General features: G+C 41.9%; 1 protein-coding gene across 2 annotated transcripts in view; it reads left to right on the top strand.

Moving 5' to 3' along the window:
- slc7a9 (solute carrier family 7 member 9) overlaps positions 1-21,178 on the top strand; it is a 90,120-nt gene that overhangs the window by 12,517 nt on the left and 56,425 nt on the right. For both annotated transcript variants that reach the window (XR_010020302.1, XM_063066993.1), the window contains exons 2-3: positions 8,678-8,828; positions 10,953-11,100. Coding sequence is in view for 1 of the 2 variants with exons in the window: in XM_063066993.1 (XP_062923063.1) it covers positions 8,706-8,828; positions 10,953-11,100 (271 nt within the window). In the remaining variant the exon portion in view is untranslated. The remainder of the gene's footprint in view (positions 1-8,677; positions 8,829-10,952; positions 11,101-21,178) is intronic.

The raw sequence follows: 21,178 nt of genomic DNA, 5'->3' as shown, positions 1-21,178 counted from the left end.
TAAATGTGGTTTGGAAACACTTAATATCAAATGAGCTGAATAAACTAAAATACTGTCTGCTCCAAGAGGATCATATTTCATAAATTCATGGAAATAGAAAAGTAAGAACAGAGGTAATGTAAAGAAATCAATTACTAGTTTCTATTTGTTTTGCCAATCTTTCAGTTTCCAAAAATGCAATATTTTCCTGTTTGGATCATGTTGTACATTTGTGATCCTGTTGTTCCAAGTAGCAAGAAATTGAGGAACAACAAGGCCACCGGGCCTGAGGGAATTCCAGCAGAAATCCTCAAGGAATGTGGCACAAAACTTTTAAATCATATTTGTGACCTGCTTGTCAAGATCTGGGACCAACAAAAGATTCCAGCTGAATTCATTGTCACACTCTTCAAAAAGGGTGACAAAGCTAACTTGGAAACTATAGAGGCATCTCCCTCTTCTCTACAACAGGAAAGGTACTCAATCGAATTTTATGACCAGCTTTCACCTCTGGCAGAAGATCTCCTGCCTGAGTGTTAGTGTGGCTTCTGTCCAGCCAGAGAGACATCTGACATGATTTTTACAGCATGTCAATTGCAGGAGAAAGCCCAGGCACACAATGATATGAGTGCAACAGTCATCAGCAACAGCTGCTCTGAAACGGCACCTTTTAAGGTTGAGACCGGGGTCAAATGGGTGCATCATTGCCCCAACTCTGTTTGCCATTTTCATTGTAACCATACCTCATTTCACAGGCCAAGACCTCCCATAAGGGGTCCAGATTCTCTATAGGAAAGAATAGAGGCTCTTTAACCATAACAAGTTCAAGACAACGAGGAAGGCGTCATGGAGCTTCAATATGCAAATGACAATGCCATGGTAGCTCACTCCAAGGAGGATCTGCAGTGCCTACTGGATGCTTTTGCCAGAGCAGACAAACTCCTGAGACTTGACCTAAACATCAAGAAAGCCCAGGTCCTGCACCAACGTGATCCAGATCAAGTTCCTAAGCCTCCAATCATCAAGTTGGTAACAACCCTCTGGAGAGCACTGGTCATTTCCCACCATCTTGGCAGCCTTCAAGAACCAACATTGACCTTGAAATAAATCACAGAAGAGGCTGTGTGAGTGGAGCTTTTGCCAGGCTGAGAAGGAGGGTTTTTGAATTTCAGGATATCAAGATGAACACTAAGCTTCTGGTTTATAAAGCCATAGTCCTCCCCTCCTTGCTATTTGGAGCCTAGTCATGGACAGCAAACAGCAGGCACATAAGATCCCCAGAAACTTACCATCAAAGATGCCTCCGAAAGATTCTGAGAGATAGCTGGAAGATCAGGCGTACTAACTCCAGCATCCTGGAGGAAGCGAACGTTAACTCCATAGCCACAATCGTGACTCAACACCAATCGCGTCAGGTTGGCCACATCATCTGTATGCCTGATTCCCATCTCCCTAAATAACTTCTGTTCAGCCAGCTCAAGGATGCAAAGCGCACTCCTTGAGGGCAGGAAAAGCAGTTCAGGGATAATATCACGACCCACCTGAGGAAGTGCTGCATCAACCTGAATGGGTGGGAGAAATTAACACAGGATGGGAAAAGCTGTAGAAGGACTGTCTGTGGGGGGACTGCACAGCTCGAAGAATACCTCCACCGTGCCGCTGAGACTAAGCGGCTTCAGTGTAAGGAGAGAGTGGGAAAGGCCCAACCAGCTGCATCCACCACTTCAACGACCTACACCTGCCAAAACTCCAATAGGACTTGTGGATCACAGATTGGCCTCTTCAGTCATCTCAAGATCGACCATGAGGAGGAGAATCATACTCAACCATGAGTCTTTGCTAATGATAATGACATTTGTGATCCTGTTGTTCCAAATAACAGTGCTCAAATTAGGGTAACTGTGGTATATCTACAAACAAAATTTTGAATTTGGTCCTGTTTATTTTAAAGGTACAATTCCCAATTCAGAGACTTCGTGGTCAAAAGTTATGGGTTTATATTTATTTCTGAGGCTTTAAGGCTGAAGGTAAAGTCCATTAGAAGAGGTATTAGACTCTGTCAGTTGAATGCACAAAATCCCACAGCACTACTTTTAAAAAAGTGCCTGAGAAGTTCTCCCTGTTGTTCTAGACAGTGCATACTTCACATTGATGAAGTAAACTATCTGGTTATTTATCATGATATGGTATTCTAGTACTTAATTTTTGTTACTTGCCCACTCCCAAGTCTGTTGTTAAAATAAAATATTCATCCTTTCCATCATATCTCCCCTTTCTTCTGCTTAACCCATGTGTCACTATTAAAGCAAATAATTCTGGTGTGGAGTGTAGTTTACTGAAATGTGAATTCACTGCCAATGTAAATTGGGGAAAAAGATTCAGTCTTTAGAATCTTGGTAAATTTCCACTTTTGAGGCTGAGTGAAGACCTCATATAAGTTTATAAACTTATAAAAGGCACAGATCAGGTAGGCAATCGGAATCTTTATATTAAAGTGGAAATGTCAAAGGTTCAAGGTGAGACAGACAAGTTTTGTGCACAGGGAGTGGTAGGTGCCAGGAGCACTCTGCCAGGGATGGAGGTGAAAGCGATATGATGATGAAGTTTGAGGCTTTTAGATAGGGACATGAATATGCAGGGAATGGAAGGATATGGATCATGGTCTGGTAGAAGATGCTAGCTGAATTTTGTATAGTGTTTGGCATAGATATTGTGAGTTGACAGGCCTGTAGCTGTGCTGCACTGTTCTATTTCTGATCTTCTATTGTCTTTTTGCCACTTTTATTAGCAGCTACAGTCTTTGAAGAACCCCAACTGAGCACGCGGAGTAGAAGGTTCAGGTTTACAGAAAAGCTAAGATAGACTGGCAAATGACACTTCAAGGATTGACGGTGGATATGCAATGGCAGGCATTTAAAGGTTGCATGGATGAACTACAACAATTGTTCATCCCAGTTTGGCAAAAGAATAAATCAAGGAAGGTAGTGCACCCGTGGCTGACAAGAGAAATTAGGGATAGTATCAATTCCAAAGAAGTAGCATACAAATTAGCCAGAGAAAGTGGCTCACCTGAGGACTGGGAGAAATTCAGAGTTCAGCAGAGGAGGACAAAGGGCTTAATTAGGAAGGGGAAAAAAGATTATGAGAGAAAACTGGCAGAGAACATAAAAACGGACTGTAAAAGCTTTTATAGATATGTAAAAAGGAAAAGACTGATAAAGACAAATGTAGGTCCCCTGCAAACAGAAACAGGTGAATTGATTATGGGGAGCAAGGACATGGCAGACCAATTGAATAATTACTTTGGTTCTGTCTTCACTAAGGAGGACATAAATAATCTTCCAGAAATAGTAAGGGACAGAGGGTCCAGTGAGATGGAGGAACTGAGCGAAATACATGTTAGTAGGGAAGTGGTGTTAGGTAAATTGAAGGGATTGAAGGCAGATAAATCCCCAGGGCCAGATGGTCTGCATCCCAGAGTGCTTAAGGAAGTGGCCCAAGAAATAGTGGATGCATTAGTGATAATTTTTCAAAACTCGTTAGATTCTGGACTAGTTCCTGAGGATTGGAGGGTGGCTAATGTAACCCCACTTTTTAAAAAAGGAGGGAGAGAGAAACCGGGGAATTATAGGCCGGTTAGCCTAACGTCGGTGGTGGGGAAACTGCTGGAGTCAGTTATCAAGGATGTGATAACAGCACATTTGGAAAGCGGTGAAATGATCGGACAAAGTCAGCATGGATTTGTGAAAGGAAAATCATGTCTGACGAATCTCATAGAATTTTTTGAGGATGTAACTAGTAGAGTGGATAGGGGAGAACCAGTGGATGTGGTATATTTGGATTTTCAAAAGGCTTTTGACAAGGTCCCACATAGGAGATTAGTGTGCAAACTTAAAGCACACGGTATTGGGGGTAAGGTATTGGTGTGGGTGGAGAATTGGTTAGCAGACAGGAAGCAAAGAGTGGGAATAAACGGGACCTTTTCAGAATGGCAGGCGGTGACTAGTGGGGTACCGCAAGGCTCAGTGCTGGGACCCCAGTTGTTTACAATATATATTAATGACTTGGATGAGGGAATTAAATGCAGCATCTCCAAGTTTGCGGATGACACGAAGCTGGGTGGCAGTGTTAGCAGTGAGGAGGATGCTAAGAGGATGCAGGGTGACTTGGATAGGTTGGGTGAGTGGGCAAACTCATGGCAGATGCAATTTAATGTGGATAAATGTGAAGTTATCCACTTTGGTGGCAAAAATAGGAAAACAGATTATTATCTGAATGGTGGCCGATTAGGAAAAGGGGAGGTGCAACGAGACCTGGGTGTCATTATACACCAGTCATTGAAAGTGGGCATGCAGGTACAGCAGGCGGTGAAAAAGGCGAACGGTATGCTGGCATTTATAGCGAGAGGATTCGAGTACAGGAGCAGGGAGGTACTACTGCAGTTGTACAAGGCCTTGGTGAGACCACACCTGGAGTATTGTGTGCAGTTTTGGTCCCCTAATCTGAGGAAAGACATCTTTGCCATAGAGGGAGTACAAAGAAGGTTCACCAGATTGATTCCTGGGATGGCAGGTCTTTCATATGAAGAAAGACTGGATGAACTGGGCTTGTACTCGTTGGAATTTAGAAGATTGAGGGGGGATCTGATTGAAACGTATAAGATCCTAAAGGGATTGGACAGGCTAGATGTGGGAAGATTGTTCCCGATGTTGGGGAGGTCTAGAACGAGGGGTCACAGTTTGAGGATAGAGGGGAAGCCTTTTAGGACCGAGGTTAGGAAAAACTTCTTCACACAGAGAGTGGTGAATCTGTGGAATTCTCTGCCACAGCAAACTGTTGAGGCCAGTTCATTAGCTATGTTTAAAAGGAAGTTAGATATGGCCCTTGTGGCTACAGGGGTCAGGGGGTATGGAGGGAAGGCTGGGTTCTGAGTTGGATGATCAGCCATGATCATAATAAATGGCGGTGCAGGCTCGAAGGGCCGAATGGCCTACTCCTGCACCTATTTTCTATGTTTCTATGTTTCTATGAAAATACCGATTGATTTAGTGAAGTTTTATGTTCCTCCAATGCAAAAACCAAAGCACTGGTTTTATAGTCCGAGAATGAGAAATAAACTCCAAAATAGGGCCATAAGACATAGGAACAGAATTAGGCCATTCAGTCCATTGAGTCTGCTCTGCCATTCCATCACGGATACCCCGGATCCCACTCAACCCCATACAGCTGCCTTCTCGCCATAAGCTTTGATGCCCTGACAGATCAGGAAACGATCAACTTCTGCCTTAAATATACCCACGGAACTGGCCTCCACCGCAGTCTGTGGCAGAGCATTGCACAGATTTACTACTCTCTGGCTAAAAAAAATCCTCCTTACCTCCATTCTAAAAGGTTGCTGCTCAGTTTTGAGGCTGTGCCCTCTAGTTTTGGATATCCCCTCCACAGGAAACATCCTCTCCACATCCACCTTTCAACGTTCGGTAGATTTCGATGAGATCCCCCCGCATTCTTCTAAATTCCAGTGAGTACAGGCCTAAAGCTGCCAAACGCTCCTCATATGTTAACCCCTTCATTCCTGGAACCTTCCTCGTGATCCTCCTCTGGACTGTCCAATGACAACACATCCTTTCTGAGATATGGGGCCTAAAACTGTTGACAATACTCCAAGTGCAGCCTAACTAGTGTTTTATAATGGCTCAACATTATCTCCTTGTGTTTATTTCAATTCCCTTTGAAATAAATGCCAACATTGCCTTCTTTACCACAGACTCGAGCTGTAAATTAACCTTTTGGGAATCTTGCATGAGGACTCCTAAGTTCCTCTGTTCCTCTGATGTTTCAGCCTTTTCCACAATTAGATAATAGTCTGTACTATTGTTCCTTTTAGCAAATTACATTATCATACGTTTCCCAACATTGTATTCCACCTGCAACTTTTTTCCCATTTTTCCAATATGTCTAATCCTGCTTCAATCACGTTGCATCCTCAGCACTACCTGCCCCTCCACCTACCTTCATATCTTTCACAAACTTTGCCACAAAGCCACCAATTCCACTGTCCAAATCATTGACAAACAAATGTGAAAAGTAGCTGTCCCAATACTGACCCATGAGGAACACCACTAGTCACTGGCAGCCAACCAGAAAAGGCCCCCTTTATTCCCACCTGCTGCCTCCTGCCTGTCAGCCATTCCTCTATCCATGCCAATATCCTTCCTGTAACGCCATAGGATTTTATCTTGTTAAGCAGCCTCATGTGTGGCACTTTATCAAACACCTTCTGAAAATCCAAGTAAATCCAATACTGCGTCTCCTTTGTCCACCCTGCTTGTTACTTCCTCAATGAACTCTTAACAGATTTGTCAGGCAAGATTTCCCTTTACAGAAACTGTACTGACTTTAACTTATTTTATCATTAGTCTCCAAGTACCCCAAAACCTCATCCTTAATAGTAGACTCCAGCACTTTTCCAGCCAGTGAGGTTAGACTAACTGGCCTATAATTTCTTTTCTTTTGCCTTCCTTCCTTCCTTAAAGAGTGGAGTGACATTTGCAATTTTCCAGTCCTCCGGGACTATGCCAGACTCAAGTGACTCTTGAAAGATCATGACCAATGCATCTGTTATCTCTTCAGCAACCTCCCTCAGAACTCTAGGATGTCCATTTGGTCCAGGTGACTTATCCACCTTAAGACCTTTCAGTTTCCCTAGCACTTTTCCCTTTATAATAGCAATGGCACTCACACCTGCTCCCTGATTCATGGACCTCTGGCACACTGCCAGTGGCTTCCACGGAGAAGCCTGATGCAAAGTACCCATTAAGCTTATCTGCCATTTCTTTGTCCCCATCACCATCTCACAAGCATCATTTTCCAGTGCTCCATTATCAACTCTCATCTCCCTTTTATTCTTTATATAACTGAAAAAACTTTTGGAATCCTGCTTTATGTTATTGGCTAGTTTGCCCTCATATTTCATCTTTTCCCTTGTAGCTTTTTTAGTTGACTGTTGTTGGATTTTAGAAGCTTCCCAATCATGCAACTTCCCACACACTTTTTCTTCCTTATATGTCTTTTCCTTGGATTTTATGCAGTCCTTAACTTCCTTTGTCAGCCACGGCTGCCTAGCCCTGCTATTTGAAAACAACTTCTGTGGGACGGGCATATCTATCTTGTGCCTTGTGAACTATTCCCAGAAACTTCAGTCACCTCTGTTCTGCCATCAACCCTGTCAGTATCCTCCTGCAATCCACCTGGACAGGCTCCTCTCTCATGCCTCTGTAATTCCCTTTATTCCATTGAAATACTGATACATGTGATTTATGCTTCTCGCTCTCAAATTGCAGTATGAATTCAATCTTATTATGATTACTGCCTCCTAAAGGTTCCTTTACATTCAGCTCCCCAGTAAGATCTGGGCTATTACACAATATCCAATCAAAGTTAGCCTTTCCCCTAGTAGGCTCAAACACAAGCTACTCTAAAAAACCATCTCGTAGATATTGATCAAATTCCCTCCCTTCCCAATCCCCTTGCATATTGAAGTCTCCCATTATAATTGTAACATTACTCTTATTACATGACTTTTCCAGCTCCCTTTGCAAACTCAGCCCCACACCGTGGCTACTATTTGGAGGCCTATTTATGATTCCTACAATGTTTTTTTTTACCCTTGCAGTTTCTTAACTCCACCCACAAAGATTTAGCATTCTCTGACCCTATGTCACCTCTTTCTAAAGATGTAATTCCATCTCTTACCAATGAACCCACACCACCACCTATGCCTTCCTGCTTGTCCTTTCGATACAAAGTATATCCTTTGATGTTAAACTCCCACCTATGGCCTTCTTTCAGCCAGGACTCAGTGATGCCCACAATGTCATACCCACTAATCTCCAATTGTGCCATGAGTTTGTCCATCTTATTCCAAATGCTACGTGCATTTAAATATACAGTAGCACCTTCGGTCCTGCATTCTTCACCCTTTTGAATTTTGCTTCTTTGAGACTTTTTTTTACCGTGCCCACGGTCTGCTCTTTATCAAATTATGGTATTGCTTTGCACTGCTATAACTATATGTTTTACTTATGTGGTCTTGTCAGTGTTAGTCTTTGGTTTCTCCTGTTTTTTTGTGATATCACTCTGGACGAACATTGTATCATTTCTTAATGCATGCATTTCTAAATGACAATAAATGAGGACTGAGTGTCCTCATAATCTAATCTAAAAAAATCTAAAAATCAATTCTTTGTTCTGTCTGTATTTGTACCCAATCTTTGGGTTCTCCTTTCTTACATTCGTGATACATCCATCATCTACTTGTAAACCTGCTGGCTCATCCTTGGCTCTATCATACTGGTTCCCATCCCCCTGCCATATTAGTTTAAACCACTCTCAACAGCTCAAGTAAACCTGCCCGCAAGTATATCGGTCCCCCTCAGATTCAAATGCAACCCATCCCTTTTGGACCCAGAAGAGGTCCCAATTATCCAGAAATTTGAATCCCTGCCCCATGCTCCAATTCTTCAGCCACACATTTATCTGTCACCTAATCTATTCCTAAGATGTAATTGTACCAATTGATTTTCATCAATAAATCATTATTATGTAATACAAACCCACTTCAGTGCTTTCAAAAGCAATGACTATAATATTTACATGTTGGTTGTCTCTTAATAACTGGCTGACTTGTAACCAACAGGTACTCAAGCAATTGTTTGGAGCTGACAATGGATGAGACGAATGTGACAAAAAGGAAGATTGACTCAGGGAACAATAGGAGCCTAGAAATCATTGAAACAGAGTTGGAATTCAAACAGAATAAACCGACAAATGTAGCTTTACAGAAAGAGGCAAGTATACTTTCCAAACATATTCATGGAAGTGCTCTGATTTATTTAGAACCTTGTGCAACTGATGCATAATTAATTCTTCTTAGCTAATCAGCCTATTTTATTCAAGCGATAATATTATGGTAATGTTGATTCTTTGAAAAATTTAAAATATGATCAAAATGATGTTGCCACCTTATTCAAAATTGTTACTTTCTATATATCGATCAATTTCCAACTCATGTTTTCAGCATAGATAAGGAAGATATAATTTTTAAATTGGCTAACTATCAATGCAGGAAAATGTTACACCATCTAAAGTTTTCTTTTCCTCTTACTCAAGTAAGTCCAGAAAACCACTTGGGTTTTGGTAACACTATTTCCGAAAAATATTTTGAATCTTCATACTTTTACCAGTTTTACTCAATTTTCTGTGATGAGTTTCAAAATTTCATCATCCAAATGAGATCTATTTCAATTGCTTTAAATAAACTTAATTCTTGAATCCACCCATATCAGTCTTACAGAACTTTCTGCAGGCCACCTTGACTTGAATGGCAATACCTATGTTGCCTTGGAAACCAAAAATAAAGATAAGCCCAAAATGAGAGCTGTCCAGTACATTTTAATATTTTAAAATTAATTTTCCAGTGTAGTTCAACACTTCCTTTATTGTCACTCCACATTGATATTAAGTAAAAAATCTGCTGTAGGATCTTAGATTCCATTCATTTTTATTAGTTATTTTTAAACCATTATCATTAATGGTATAATGTATATCTATAAAAAATAATCTATTCTTCCAAAGTTCACTAATTAATATAACTTATGCTTGGCACATTTTAAGCTCTTACAGATTTTATTTATCTCCTTTTCAAGATCCCTAGCAGTTTTTTCCAATTCCGTACCATTACACTCCTAATACTCCTGTTTCTAATATGGTCTGCACATTGGCCTTATCTGAATTAAGTTTCTAAATTGGTGTTTGAGTGATAACCTATCATCCAAATAAAGTAGAAGTACACTTAAGTGCACGCATAAAATCATTCTGGATCCATGATATGTAGATGTCAACAAATTGAGCTAGGTTGCTTTTATTCCAAAGGTTGTAACAACCAGTGATCTTTAGTGGTGTGTCCAAGGTCAGCTTATGTGTGTATTCAGAAGAGAAGTGAGTGGCATATGTGGGTGTGCTATGCTGAAGCACACAGAGCTCAAATTGCAAATAGATAATACACACAACCCATTGCTACACATCACTTTATACAAATCATCCATTGCTAGCCCATTTATCAATCTTATTACAGGTAAGGAATACACATGATGCTTGCCAGAAGCAGGCCACTGGAAGGCTTTCTTCCTTTCAAGTACTTGATTAGAAAGTAGTATGTATCTGATACCTTCTATTAGAGAAGTAGGATCTAGTAGAATGGCTGGAAGAAACCTGCACCCTCTCCAAAGCTTCCAAATCCTTCCTGTAGTGAGATGAAAAGAACTCAATACAATACTCCAAAATGTAGTCTAACCAGAGTTTTGTAGTGTTACAACCTTATCCTGAGGCTGTTGAACTCTTGATTAATGAAGGCCAACATACCATATAACTTCTTAACCACCCTAACATCTTGTGCAGAAACTTTAAAGGACCTATGGCTGTGAACTCCAAGATCCCCGTTCCTCTAAGCTGCCAACAATCCTGCCACAAACCCTGTTTCTTTTCATTTTTGCTAAATAATTTGACCTCAGTTGAGAGAGAATAATTTTAAAAAATTCCAGATTATTGCTAAATTGTGAAAGGGTTTGTAAGGTACCCCAGGCATTCATGAATTGAAAAAATATAATTTAATCTAGATATACATCATAAATGGCAAAATAATAAAAAGACTTGAAATTAAAATCAGTAGTATATAATATTTTAATCTTTATAGATGATTATTGGTCTTTTAATTGCAATGGCAAAAATATTAATTTTTTGGTAATCATTCGGTATACATATTAATCGTGCAATGCACAATGACCATTTAAAATATTTCCTATTTAATCAGAGTAACCTCAATGTATGAGCTATTGACAAAGTGAGCTAAATGCCTTTTTTTTCTTCCATATTTCCTATTTAAAAATTTTTCTCTTTACTTTGTTCATGTAAAGGTTGGCTTGATTAGTGGTATCAGTCTCATTGTGGGGACTATGATTGGCTCAGGAATTTTTATATCACCTACATCTGTCTTAGAGAATACTGGAGCGGTGGGCCCTTGTTTGATTATCTGGGCAGCTTGTGGAGTCCTGGCAACAATAGGTAAGTAACTGGTAACATGTTATTAAAATTTATTTTTGAAAAATAATCTCTAATAGAAAATTGCAGCATTGAAAAGAAGACTACTTTGCACATCATGCCTATGCTATTCAAAAAGCTGTTTTGGTTGATTACATTTCCCAGTTCTCCTCCCTACTCATATGGCCTACAAGCCTTTGACTGATACATCAGCTACATTTAAAAATTGCCTTGATGGCTTTTGTTCAGGAACTGAGTTCTAGGCTCCATTACCCTTTGGATGAAAAAAAAACACATCTTCTTCCACATACTAGTACTACTAAAAATCAATCAACCTAGCTCAAACAGCTGAAGAAAATTATAAATGGCATGGAAAGCATTGACAACCTGCATGATTAATGGTTTTATACCTTCCTCAGAGATAAAGTAATGCACAAAACAAACTATCTGAAGAAATACCCATTAACTAAGAATGAATACTTTCCATAAGACCATAAGACATAGGAGCAGAATTAGGCCATCTGGCCCATCGAGTCTGCTCCGCTATTCAATCATGGCTGATCCTTTTTTTTTTCTCCTCTTCGACCCCATTTCTCGGCCTTCTCCCCATAACCTTTGATGCCATGTCCAATCAAGAACCTATCAATCTCCGCCTTAAATACACCCAACGACCTGTCCTCCACAGCTGCATGTGGTAACAAATTCCAACAATCCACCACCCTTTGGCTAAAGACATTTTTTTAAAACAATTCTAAGGTAACTCTCACACTAAATTTTGAAACTTCCATGACCAGTTTCTTGCTTTCAATCATAAATGAATTGTATAAAAATTTAAAGAGCTTAAATGATATTGTCTTCTAATTAGCTCAGAAATTCCAATTAACCATTGCTTTTGCTGTTGCGGTTCTTAAACCCATTTCTCTAGTATTGAGGGAATCTAAATAACAGAAAAACTTACTTATGAATACTAACCTAATGCAGTATTCTTAGAATTGAATAAAAATATAACACTGGACAACAAATTATTTTGAAAGTGTTGCTTCCTCAGAATTTTCTTTGTTTATGATAGACCGCTTGAAGCTAAACACAAATATAATACCAGACTACTATATCAAATGGTTCATTTATTATCAGAGAAGGTATACTATATACAACCTGAAATTCTTACTCTTCGTAGACATCCACAATAAAATAAGAACCCCAAAGTTCCCTTTTCGCTCTCCCCCATACAAACTCCAACCTCCACCCCACCCATTTTGGCAGAAAGTGTCAGTGTCCACCACCCACCAAGCAATAGCAAAGCCCCCAAAGAGAGACCATGATCTGCAGTCAACATAAAGCTATTGCTGACCTGATAGGTCAACATGCCACAGGCCTTCCCTCTTACTAACAAGGGACAAAGAGATGTCACCCGATTCACAGCGGAAGGGGAGACATACAGTCGCTGTTGCAATCTTACAATCTGCCACATCACTTTTTATTCCAAGGTTCTCTGATTTGAGAATCGGCAGCAAACTCTCCCCACCATCGAGAGAAAGAGAAAGAGAGAGAGCGATCCCTCAACGACAGAGACCTCCATCCACTGCATACACCTCTGTGAAACCCTGGTGTTTCTTCTCCCGGGCCACAGGGCTGAACCTCAGAGGCACCATCTTCAAAGCTGCACCTGAAGAATATTGGAAAAACAGCCAGTCGGTGAGCTTCAAGACCGGGAACTCATCTGTCATGAAAAACTGCAGTTTGAGTACTGTGGCAGATCGTGGACTTTGATAGTACCACAGCCACCTTGAAAAGGAAAAAAAAGAGACACTAAAGAAAAGAATTTAAACTGCTTCCTCAGATAAGCTCAAAGAAGCAGCAATTTGGCACCACCTTAGCTCCGCCCCCACATACGAATTTGGAGAAACAAGAAATTAACTTTTATTGAATATAAGGCTGATGCTTTGCAATAGTTCAACTAAGCTGAAAATGACTTGTTGATGATTTTTGTTTGTACTTAGTGTCTTGAGGTTTAGAAACATAGAAACATAGAAAATAGGTGCAGGAGTAGGCCATTCGGCCCTTCGAGCCTGCACCACCATTTATTATGATCATGGCTGATCATCCAACTCAGAACCCAGCCTTCCCTCCATACCCCCTGACCCCTGTAGCCACAAGGGCCATATCTAACTCCCTCTTAAACATAGCCAATGAACTGGCCTCAACAGTTTGCTGTGGCAGAGAATTCCACAGATTCCCCACTCTCTGTGTGAAGAAGTTTTTCCTAATCTCGGTCCTAAAAGGCTTCCCCTCTATCCTCAAACTGTGACCCCTCGTTCTGGACCTCCCCAACATCGGGAACAATCTTCCCGCATCTAGCCTGTCCAATCCCTTTAGGATTTTATACGTTTCAATCAGATCCCCCCTCAATCTTCTAAATTCCAACGAGTACAAGCCCAGTTCATCCAGTCTTTCTTCATATGAAAGACCTGCCATCCCAGGAATCAATCTGGTGAACCTTCTTTGTACTCCCTCTATGGCAAAGATGTCTTTCCTCAGATTAGGGGACCAAAACTGCACACAATACTCCAGGTGTGGTCTCACCAAGACCTTGTACAACTGCAGTAGTACCTCCCTGCTCCTGTACTCGAATCCTCTTGCTATAAATGCCAGCATACCGTTCGCCTTTTTCACCGCCTGCTGTACCTGCATGCCCACTTTCAATGACTGGTGTATAATGACACCCAGGTCTCGTTGCACCTCCCCTTTTCCTAATCGGCCACCATTCAGATAATAATCTGTTTTCCTATTTTTGCCACCAAAGTGGATAACTTTACATTTATCCACATTAAATTTCATCTGCCATGAGTTTGCCCACTCACCCAACCTATCCAAGTCACCCTGCATCCTCTTAGCATCCTCCTCACTGCTAACACTGCCACCCAGCTTCGTGTCATCCGCAAACTTGGAGATGCTGCATTTAATTCCCTCATCCAAGTCATTAATATATATTGTAAACAACTGGGGTCCCAGCACTGAGCCTTGCGGTACCCCACTAGTCACCGCCTGCCATTCTGAAAAGGTCCCGTTTATTCCCACTCTTTGCTTCCTGTCTGCTAACCAATTCTCCACCCACACCAATACCTTACCCCCAATACCGTGTGCTTTAAGTTTGCACACTAATCTCCTATGTGGGACCTTGTCAAAAGCCTTTTGAAAATCCAAATATACCACATCCACTGGTTCTCCCCTATCCACTCTACTAGTTACATCCTCAAAAAATTCTATGAGATTCGTCAGACATGATTTTCCTTTCACAAATCCATGCTGACTTTGTCCGATCATTTCACCGCTTTCCAAATGTGCTGTTATCACATCCTTGATAACTGACTCCAGCAGTTTCCCCACCACCGACGTTAGGCTAACCGGCCTATAATTCCCCGGTTTCTCTCTCCCTCCTTTTTTAAAAAGTGGGGTTACATTAGCCACCCTCCAATCCTCAGGAACTAGTCCAGAATCTAACGAGTTTTGAAAAATTATCACTAATGCATCCACTATTTCTTGGGCTACTTCCTTAAGCACTCTGGGATGCAGACCATCTGGCCCTGGGGATTTATCTGCCTTCAATCCCTTCAATTTACCTAACACCACTTCCCTACTAACATGTATTTCACTCAGTTCCTCCATCTCACTGGACCCTCTGTCCCTTACTATTTCTGGAAGATTATTTATGTCCTCCTTAGTGAAGACAGAACCAAAGTAATTATTCAATTGGTCTGCCATGTCCTTGCTCCCCATAATCAATTCACCTGTTTCTGTCTGCAGGGGACCTACATTTGTCTTTATCAGTCTTTTCCTTTTTACATATATATAAAAGCTTTTACAGTCCGTTTTTATGTTCTCTGCCAGTTTTCTCTCATAATCTTTTTTCCCCTTCCTAATTAAGCCCTTTGTCCTCCTCTGCTGAACTCTGAATTTCTCCCAGTCCTCAGGTGAGCCACTTTCTCTGGCTAATTTGTATGCTACTTCTTTGGAATTGATACTATCCCTAATTTCTCTTGTCAGCCACGGGTGCACTACCTTCCTTGATTTATTCTTTTGCCAAACTGGGATGAACAATTGTTGTAGTTCATCCATGCAACCTTTAAATGCTTGCCATTGCATATCCACCGTCAATCCTGTAAGTGTCATTTGCCAGTCTATCTTAGCTAATTCACGTCTCATACCTTCAAAGTTACCCCTCTTTAAGTTCAGAACCTTTGTTTCTGAATTAACTATGTCACTCTCCATGTTAATGAAGAATTCCACCATATTATGGTCACTCTTACCCAAGGGGCCTCTCACGACAAGATCGCTAATTAACCCTTCCTCATTGCTCAAAACCCAGTCCAGAATAGCCTGCTCTCTAGTTGGTTCCTCGACATGTTGGTTCAAAAAACCATCCCGCATACATTCCAAGAAATCCTCTTCCTCAGCACCTTTACCAATTTGGTTCACCCAGTCTACATGTAGATTGAAGTCACCCATTATAACTGCTGTTCCTTTATTGCACACATTTCTAATTTCCTGTTTAATACCATCTCCGACCTCACTACTACTGTTAGGTGGCCTGTACACAACTCCCACCAGCGTCTTCTGCCTCTTAGTGTTACGCAGCTCTACCCATATCGATTCCACATCTTCCCGGCTTATGTCCTTCCTTTCTATTGCGTTAATCTCTTTTTTAACCAGCAACGCCACCCCACCTCCCCTTCCTTCATGTCTATCCCTCCTGAATATTGAATATCCCTGAACGTTGAGCTCCCATCCCTGGTCACCCTGGAGCCATGTCTCTGTGATCCCAACTATATCATAATCATTAATAACAATCTGCACTTTCAATTCATCCACCTTATTACGAATGCTCCTTGCATTGACACATAAAGCCTTCAGGCGCTCTTTTACAACTCTCTTAGGCCTTTTTAATGCTTGCCCTGGATTTGTCGGCCTGCCACTTTTACTTTTCTCCTTTGTACTTTTTGCTTCTACGCTCACTTTACACCCCTCTGTCTCTCTGCACTGGTTCCCATCCCTCTGTTGTGAACTAACCTCCTCACGCCTAGCCTCTTTAATTTTCTTGCTTAAATGCCCAACAATAATCAACCAGAACTGATGGATTCCAGTTGCCATGATACAATTTCTCCATAACTGCAATGTCACGGTGAAAATTTTCACCATGCTCGTCTCTGAGTCGTAAGATGCAGTAAATGAATCTTCTGTGACACATTGCACTTTTTGGCTTTGTGTGCTTGAAGCATGTTGCCAAACAGCTGCATGTAGTTTGGCGCTCTGTAGTTGTCCAGAAAAATTTCAACAGCATCCTTGAATGCCTTCCGTGCGATTTTCTCCAGTCCCACTAGAAGTTCTTTGAATTGCCTGTTTGATTTATGGACCTACAAAAATACCTTCCTTAATCTTGGCAACAGTTATTCTGGGAAACATCTTTACCAAATATTAAAATCCTTCACAGAAATTTATAGCTTTTCTGAAACCTGTCCTGCCATGCAGCATCTGTCCTGCCTAAGCGTGCCCACGCATGCCTGGACAAGACAGAAAATGTTTCATCTTACATTGCGGGCAACATTTTAATTGATTTGAATTATAAATTGAAATAACAAATATAGGCTATATTTTTAAAAATGGTGTGTGATAGGGAAATTCCATGACATTTTTCGTCTATTTTCTAGTTATGATTTATAATTTAAATATTTAATATTTACTAATTTTAACTATTTTTAATATTTAATATTTATAATCCAGGGAGTGTGAAGCGCAGAATCAAATATCGCTGTGATGATTGTACGTTCTAGTACCAATTGTTTGGCGACAATAAAGTATAAAGTAAAAGTAAAAGATATACCCAAAACTTCCCAAAGCTTTTAGGAAGCAAAATCTTTGTTATCCAATGTAATTAATCAGGTGAATTATAGTTTGGCAATATAAAAACTTCAATAGGTTCAGTTAATAATTAAGCAATTTAAACTATTTATATCCTGGTAATAATTCAACCTTTTTCAAAGCTACCAATAACCTGGAAGTATTGTAAGGGTATTTTAAATGGACTTCATTTTTTTCTGTGCGCGATTTGCTCTTTCTTTTTTTGACCCATGAACCCATATTTTCATATAACATTGCAAGGAACATGAGTTTGATAAATAAATTCTAGTTTTAGGGAAAATTCTCATGTGAATGCCATCTAGATATGCAGAGCTATATTCCATGTCTGGCTGGTGTTGTGATAGGAAGTTCTGTATAGATAGTTGTATTAACATCATAATGCTCTTTTCATTATTGATGTTAGAGATTATATAATTGGAAAATGGGTAGCTGCATTAACCTACATTAGGGGTGCTGAACCTATGGCATATGTTCTCAGAATGATGCACATAAAAGTTTTGTTGGTACTTAGTATGCAGTGCTGCCCCTTGGTTCTTCAGACCCCACCCATAATAAAAAGGCACATAATGGTTATCTTTAGTGCCAAATGAAGCAGCGATGATTGTTTCACAACCCGAGAGCAATGGCATGATTTCACAAGAAACCTCTCACACCATAGAAACTATAGAAAAACTACAGCACAGAAACAGGCCTTTTGGTCCTTCTTGGCTGTGCCGAACCATTCTCTGCCTAGTCCCACAGACCTGCACACGGACCATATCCCTCCATACACCTCCCATCCATGTATCTATCCAATTTATTCTTAAATGTTAAAAAAGAACCCGCTTTTACCACCTCGTCTGGCAGCTCATTCCATACTCCCACCACTCTCTGTGTGAAGAAGCCCCCCCCAATGTTCCCTTTAAACTTATCCCCCCTCACCCTTAACCCATGTCCTCTGGTTTTTTTCTCCCCTTGCCTCAGTGGAAAAAGCCTGCTTGCATTCACTCTATCTATATCCATCATAATTTTATATACCTCTATCAAATCTCCCCTCATTCTTCTACGCTCCAGGGAATAAAGTCCTAACCTATTCAACCTTTCCCTGTAACTGAGTGTTTCAAGTCCAGGCAACATCCTTGTAAACCTTCTCTGCACTCTTTCAACCTTATTAATATCCTTCCTGTAATTTGGTGACCAAAACTGAACACAATACTCCAGATTCGGCCTCACCAATGTCTTATACAACCTCATCTTAACATTCCAGCTCTTGTACTCAATACTTTGATTAATAAAGGCCAATGTACCAAAAGCTCTCTTTACGACCCTATCTACCTGTGATGCCACTTTTAGGGAATTTGTATCCGTATTCCCAGATCCCTCTGTTCTACTGCACTCCTCAGTGCCTTACCATTAACCCTGTAGGTTCTACCTTGGTTTGTCCTTCCAACGTGCAATACCTCACACTTGTCTGTATTAAACTCCATCTGCCATTTCTTAGCCCATTTTTCCAGCTGGTCCAAGTCCCTTTGCAGGCTCTGAAAACCATCCTCACTGTCTACTACACCTCCAATCTTTGTATCATCAGCAAATTTGCTGATCCAATTTACCACATTATCATCCAGATCATTGATATAGATCAGGGGTCCCCAACTTTTTTTGCACTGCGGACCAGTTTCATATTGACAATATTCTTGCGGACCGGCCGACGGGGGGGGGGGGGGGTAGGGTAAGGTTGCCAACGAACAAGAGCAGCAGTAGCTTCAGTTAGTCCTGACGAAGGTTCTCGGCCTGAAACGTCGACTGCACCTCTGCCTTGAGATGCTGCCTGGCCTACTGCGTTCACCAGCAACTTTTATGTGTGTTGCTTGTGTTTACCCCGAAAGACTACAAGGACCACAAAACCTTGCGCGGGAACCTGTGCGCATGCACAATTTCTGCATGCATGCGCGCGCCAATGTTTTTCTATAATTTGTTTTTGGCGATAAAGGTGGGATAAAACCGTGTCGAGGTATGCAGAAACGAGTTCGGTGGGGCACGGTTTGATCCCCCTTTTTCAATCCCTTCCTACCTATGTTCGTGACACTTCTCACGCTCTTAAACTTTTCGATGATTTTAAGTTCCCTGGCCCCCACCGCTTTATTTTCACCATGGATGTCCAGTCCTTATATACTTCCATCCCCCATCAGGAAGGTCTCAAAGCTCTCGGCTTCTTTTTGGATTCCAGACCTAATCAGTTCTCCTCTACCACCACTCTGCTCCATCTAGCGGAATTAGTCCTTACTCTTAATAATTTCTCCTTTGGCTCCTCCCACTTCCTCCAAACTAAAGGTGTAGCTATGGTCACCCGTATGGGTCCTAGCTATGCCTTCCTTTTTGTTGGCTTTGTGGAACAATCTATGTTCCGTGCCTATTCTGGTATCTGTCCCCCACTTTTCCTTCGCTACATTGACGACTGCATTGGCGCTGCTTCCTGCACGCATGCAGAACTCGTTGACTTTATTAACTTTGCCTCCAACTTTCACCCTGCCCTGAAGTTTACCTGGTCCATTCCCGACACCTCCCTCCCCTTTCCAGATCTTTCTGTCTCTGTTTCTGGAGACAGCTTATCCACTGATGTCTACTATAAGCCTACTGACTCTCACAGCTATCTGGATTATTCCTCTTCTCACACTGTCTCTTGCAAAAACGCCATCCCCTTCTCGCAATTCCTCCGTCTCCGCCGCATCTGCTCTCAGGATGAGGCTTTTCATTCTAGGACGAGGGAGATGTCCTTTTTTAAAGAAAGGGGCTTCCCTTCCTCCACTATCAACTCTGCTCTTAAATGCATCTCCCCCATTTCACGTACATCTGCTCTCACTCCATCCTCCCGCCACCCCACTAGGAATAGAGTTCCCCTGGTCCTCACCTACCACCCGACCAGCCTCCGGGTCCAACATATTATTCTCCGTAACTTCTGCCACCTCCAACGGGATCCCACCACTAAGCACATCTTTCCCTCCCCCCCCCCGCTTTCCGCAGGGATCGCTCCCTACACGACTCCCTTGTCCATTCGTCCCCCCCATCCCTCCCCACTGATCTCCCTCCTGGCACTTATCCGTGTAAGCGGAACAAGTGCTACACATGCCCTTACACTTCCTCCCTTACCACCATTCAGGGCCCCAAACAGTCCTTCCAGGTGAGGCAACACTTCACCTGTGAGTCGGCTGGGGTGATGTACTGCGTCCGGTGCTCCCGATGTGGCCTTTTATATATTGGCGAGGCCCGATGCAGACTGGGAGACCGCTTTGCTGAACACCTACGTTCTGTCCGCCAGAGAAAGCAGGATCTCCCAGTGGCCACACATTTTAATTCCACATCCCATTCCCATTCTGACATGTCTATCCACGGCCTCCTCTTTTGTAAAGATGAAGCCACACTCAGGTTGGAGGAACAACACCTTATATTCTGTCTGGGTAGCCTCCAACCTGATGGCATAAACATCGACTTCTCTAACTTCCGCTAATGCCCCACCTCCCCCTCGTACCCCATCTGTTATTTATTTTTATACACACATTCTTTCTCTCACGCTCCTTTTTCTCCCTCTGTCCCTCTGAATATACCCCTTGCCCATCCTCTGGGTCCCCCCGCCCCTTGTCTTTCTTCCCGGACCTCCTGTCCCATGATCCTCTCGTATCCCTTTTGCCAATCACCTGTCTAGCTCTTGGCTCCATCCCATCCCCTCCTGTCTTCTCCTATCATTTTGGATCTCCCCCTCCCCCTCCAACTTTCAAATCTCTTACTCACTCTTCCTTCAGTTAGTCCTGACGAAGGGTCTCGGCCTGAAACGTCGACTGTACCTCTTCCTAGAGATGCTGCCTGGCCTGCTGCGTTCACCAGCAACTTTGATGTGTGTTGCTTGAAATGCAGTTAGCATCTGACCAGAAATGCAAAGAATAATGTTATTTACAAAATAACTGCGAATAAAAAGTAAGTGCTACAGCACACAAATATAAAAGTACTGAGACAGTGCAATATGGGTGCAATACTGCTTAGTGCTGTGATGTGAGGTTCAGCAGGGTCACAGCTTCAGGGAAGAAGCTCTTCCTGTGCCTGCTGGTGCGGGAGCGGAGGCTCCTGTAGCACCTACCGAATGGGAGGAGAGTAAAATGTCCATGGTTAGGGTGAGATGCATCCTTGATAATGCTTTTCACCCTGCCCAGGCAGC

The sequence above is a fragment of the Mobula hypostoma genome, chromosome 14, assembly GCF_963921235.1.
Source record: "Mobula hypostoma chromosome 14, sMobHyp1.1, whole genome shotgun sequence".
In the NCBI taxonomy this organism is placed as follows: domain Eukaryota; kingdom Metazoa; phylum Chordata; class Chondrichthyes; order Myliobatiformes; family Myliobatidae; genus Mobula; species Mobula hypostoma.
The sequence above is the reverse complement of the archived record's forward strand: the minus strand, read 5'-3'. Positions and strand labels throughout refer to the sequence as shown.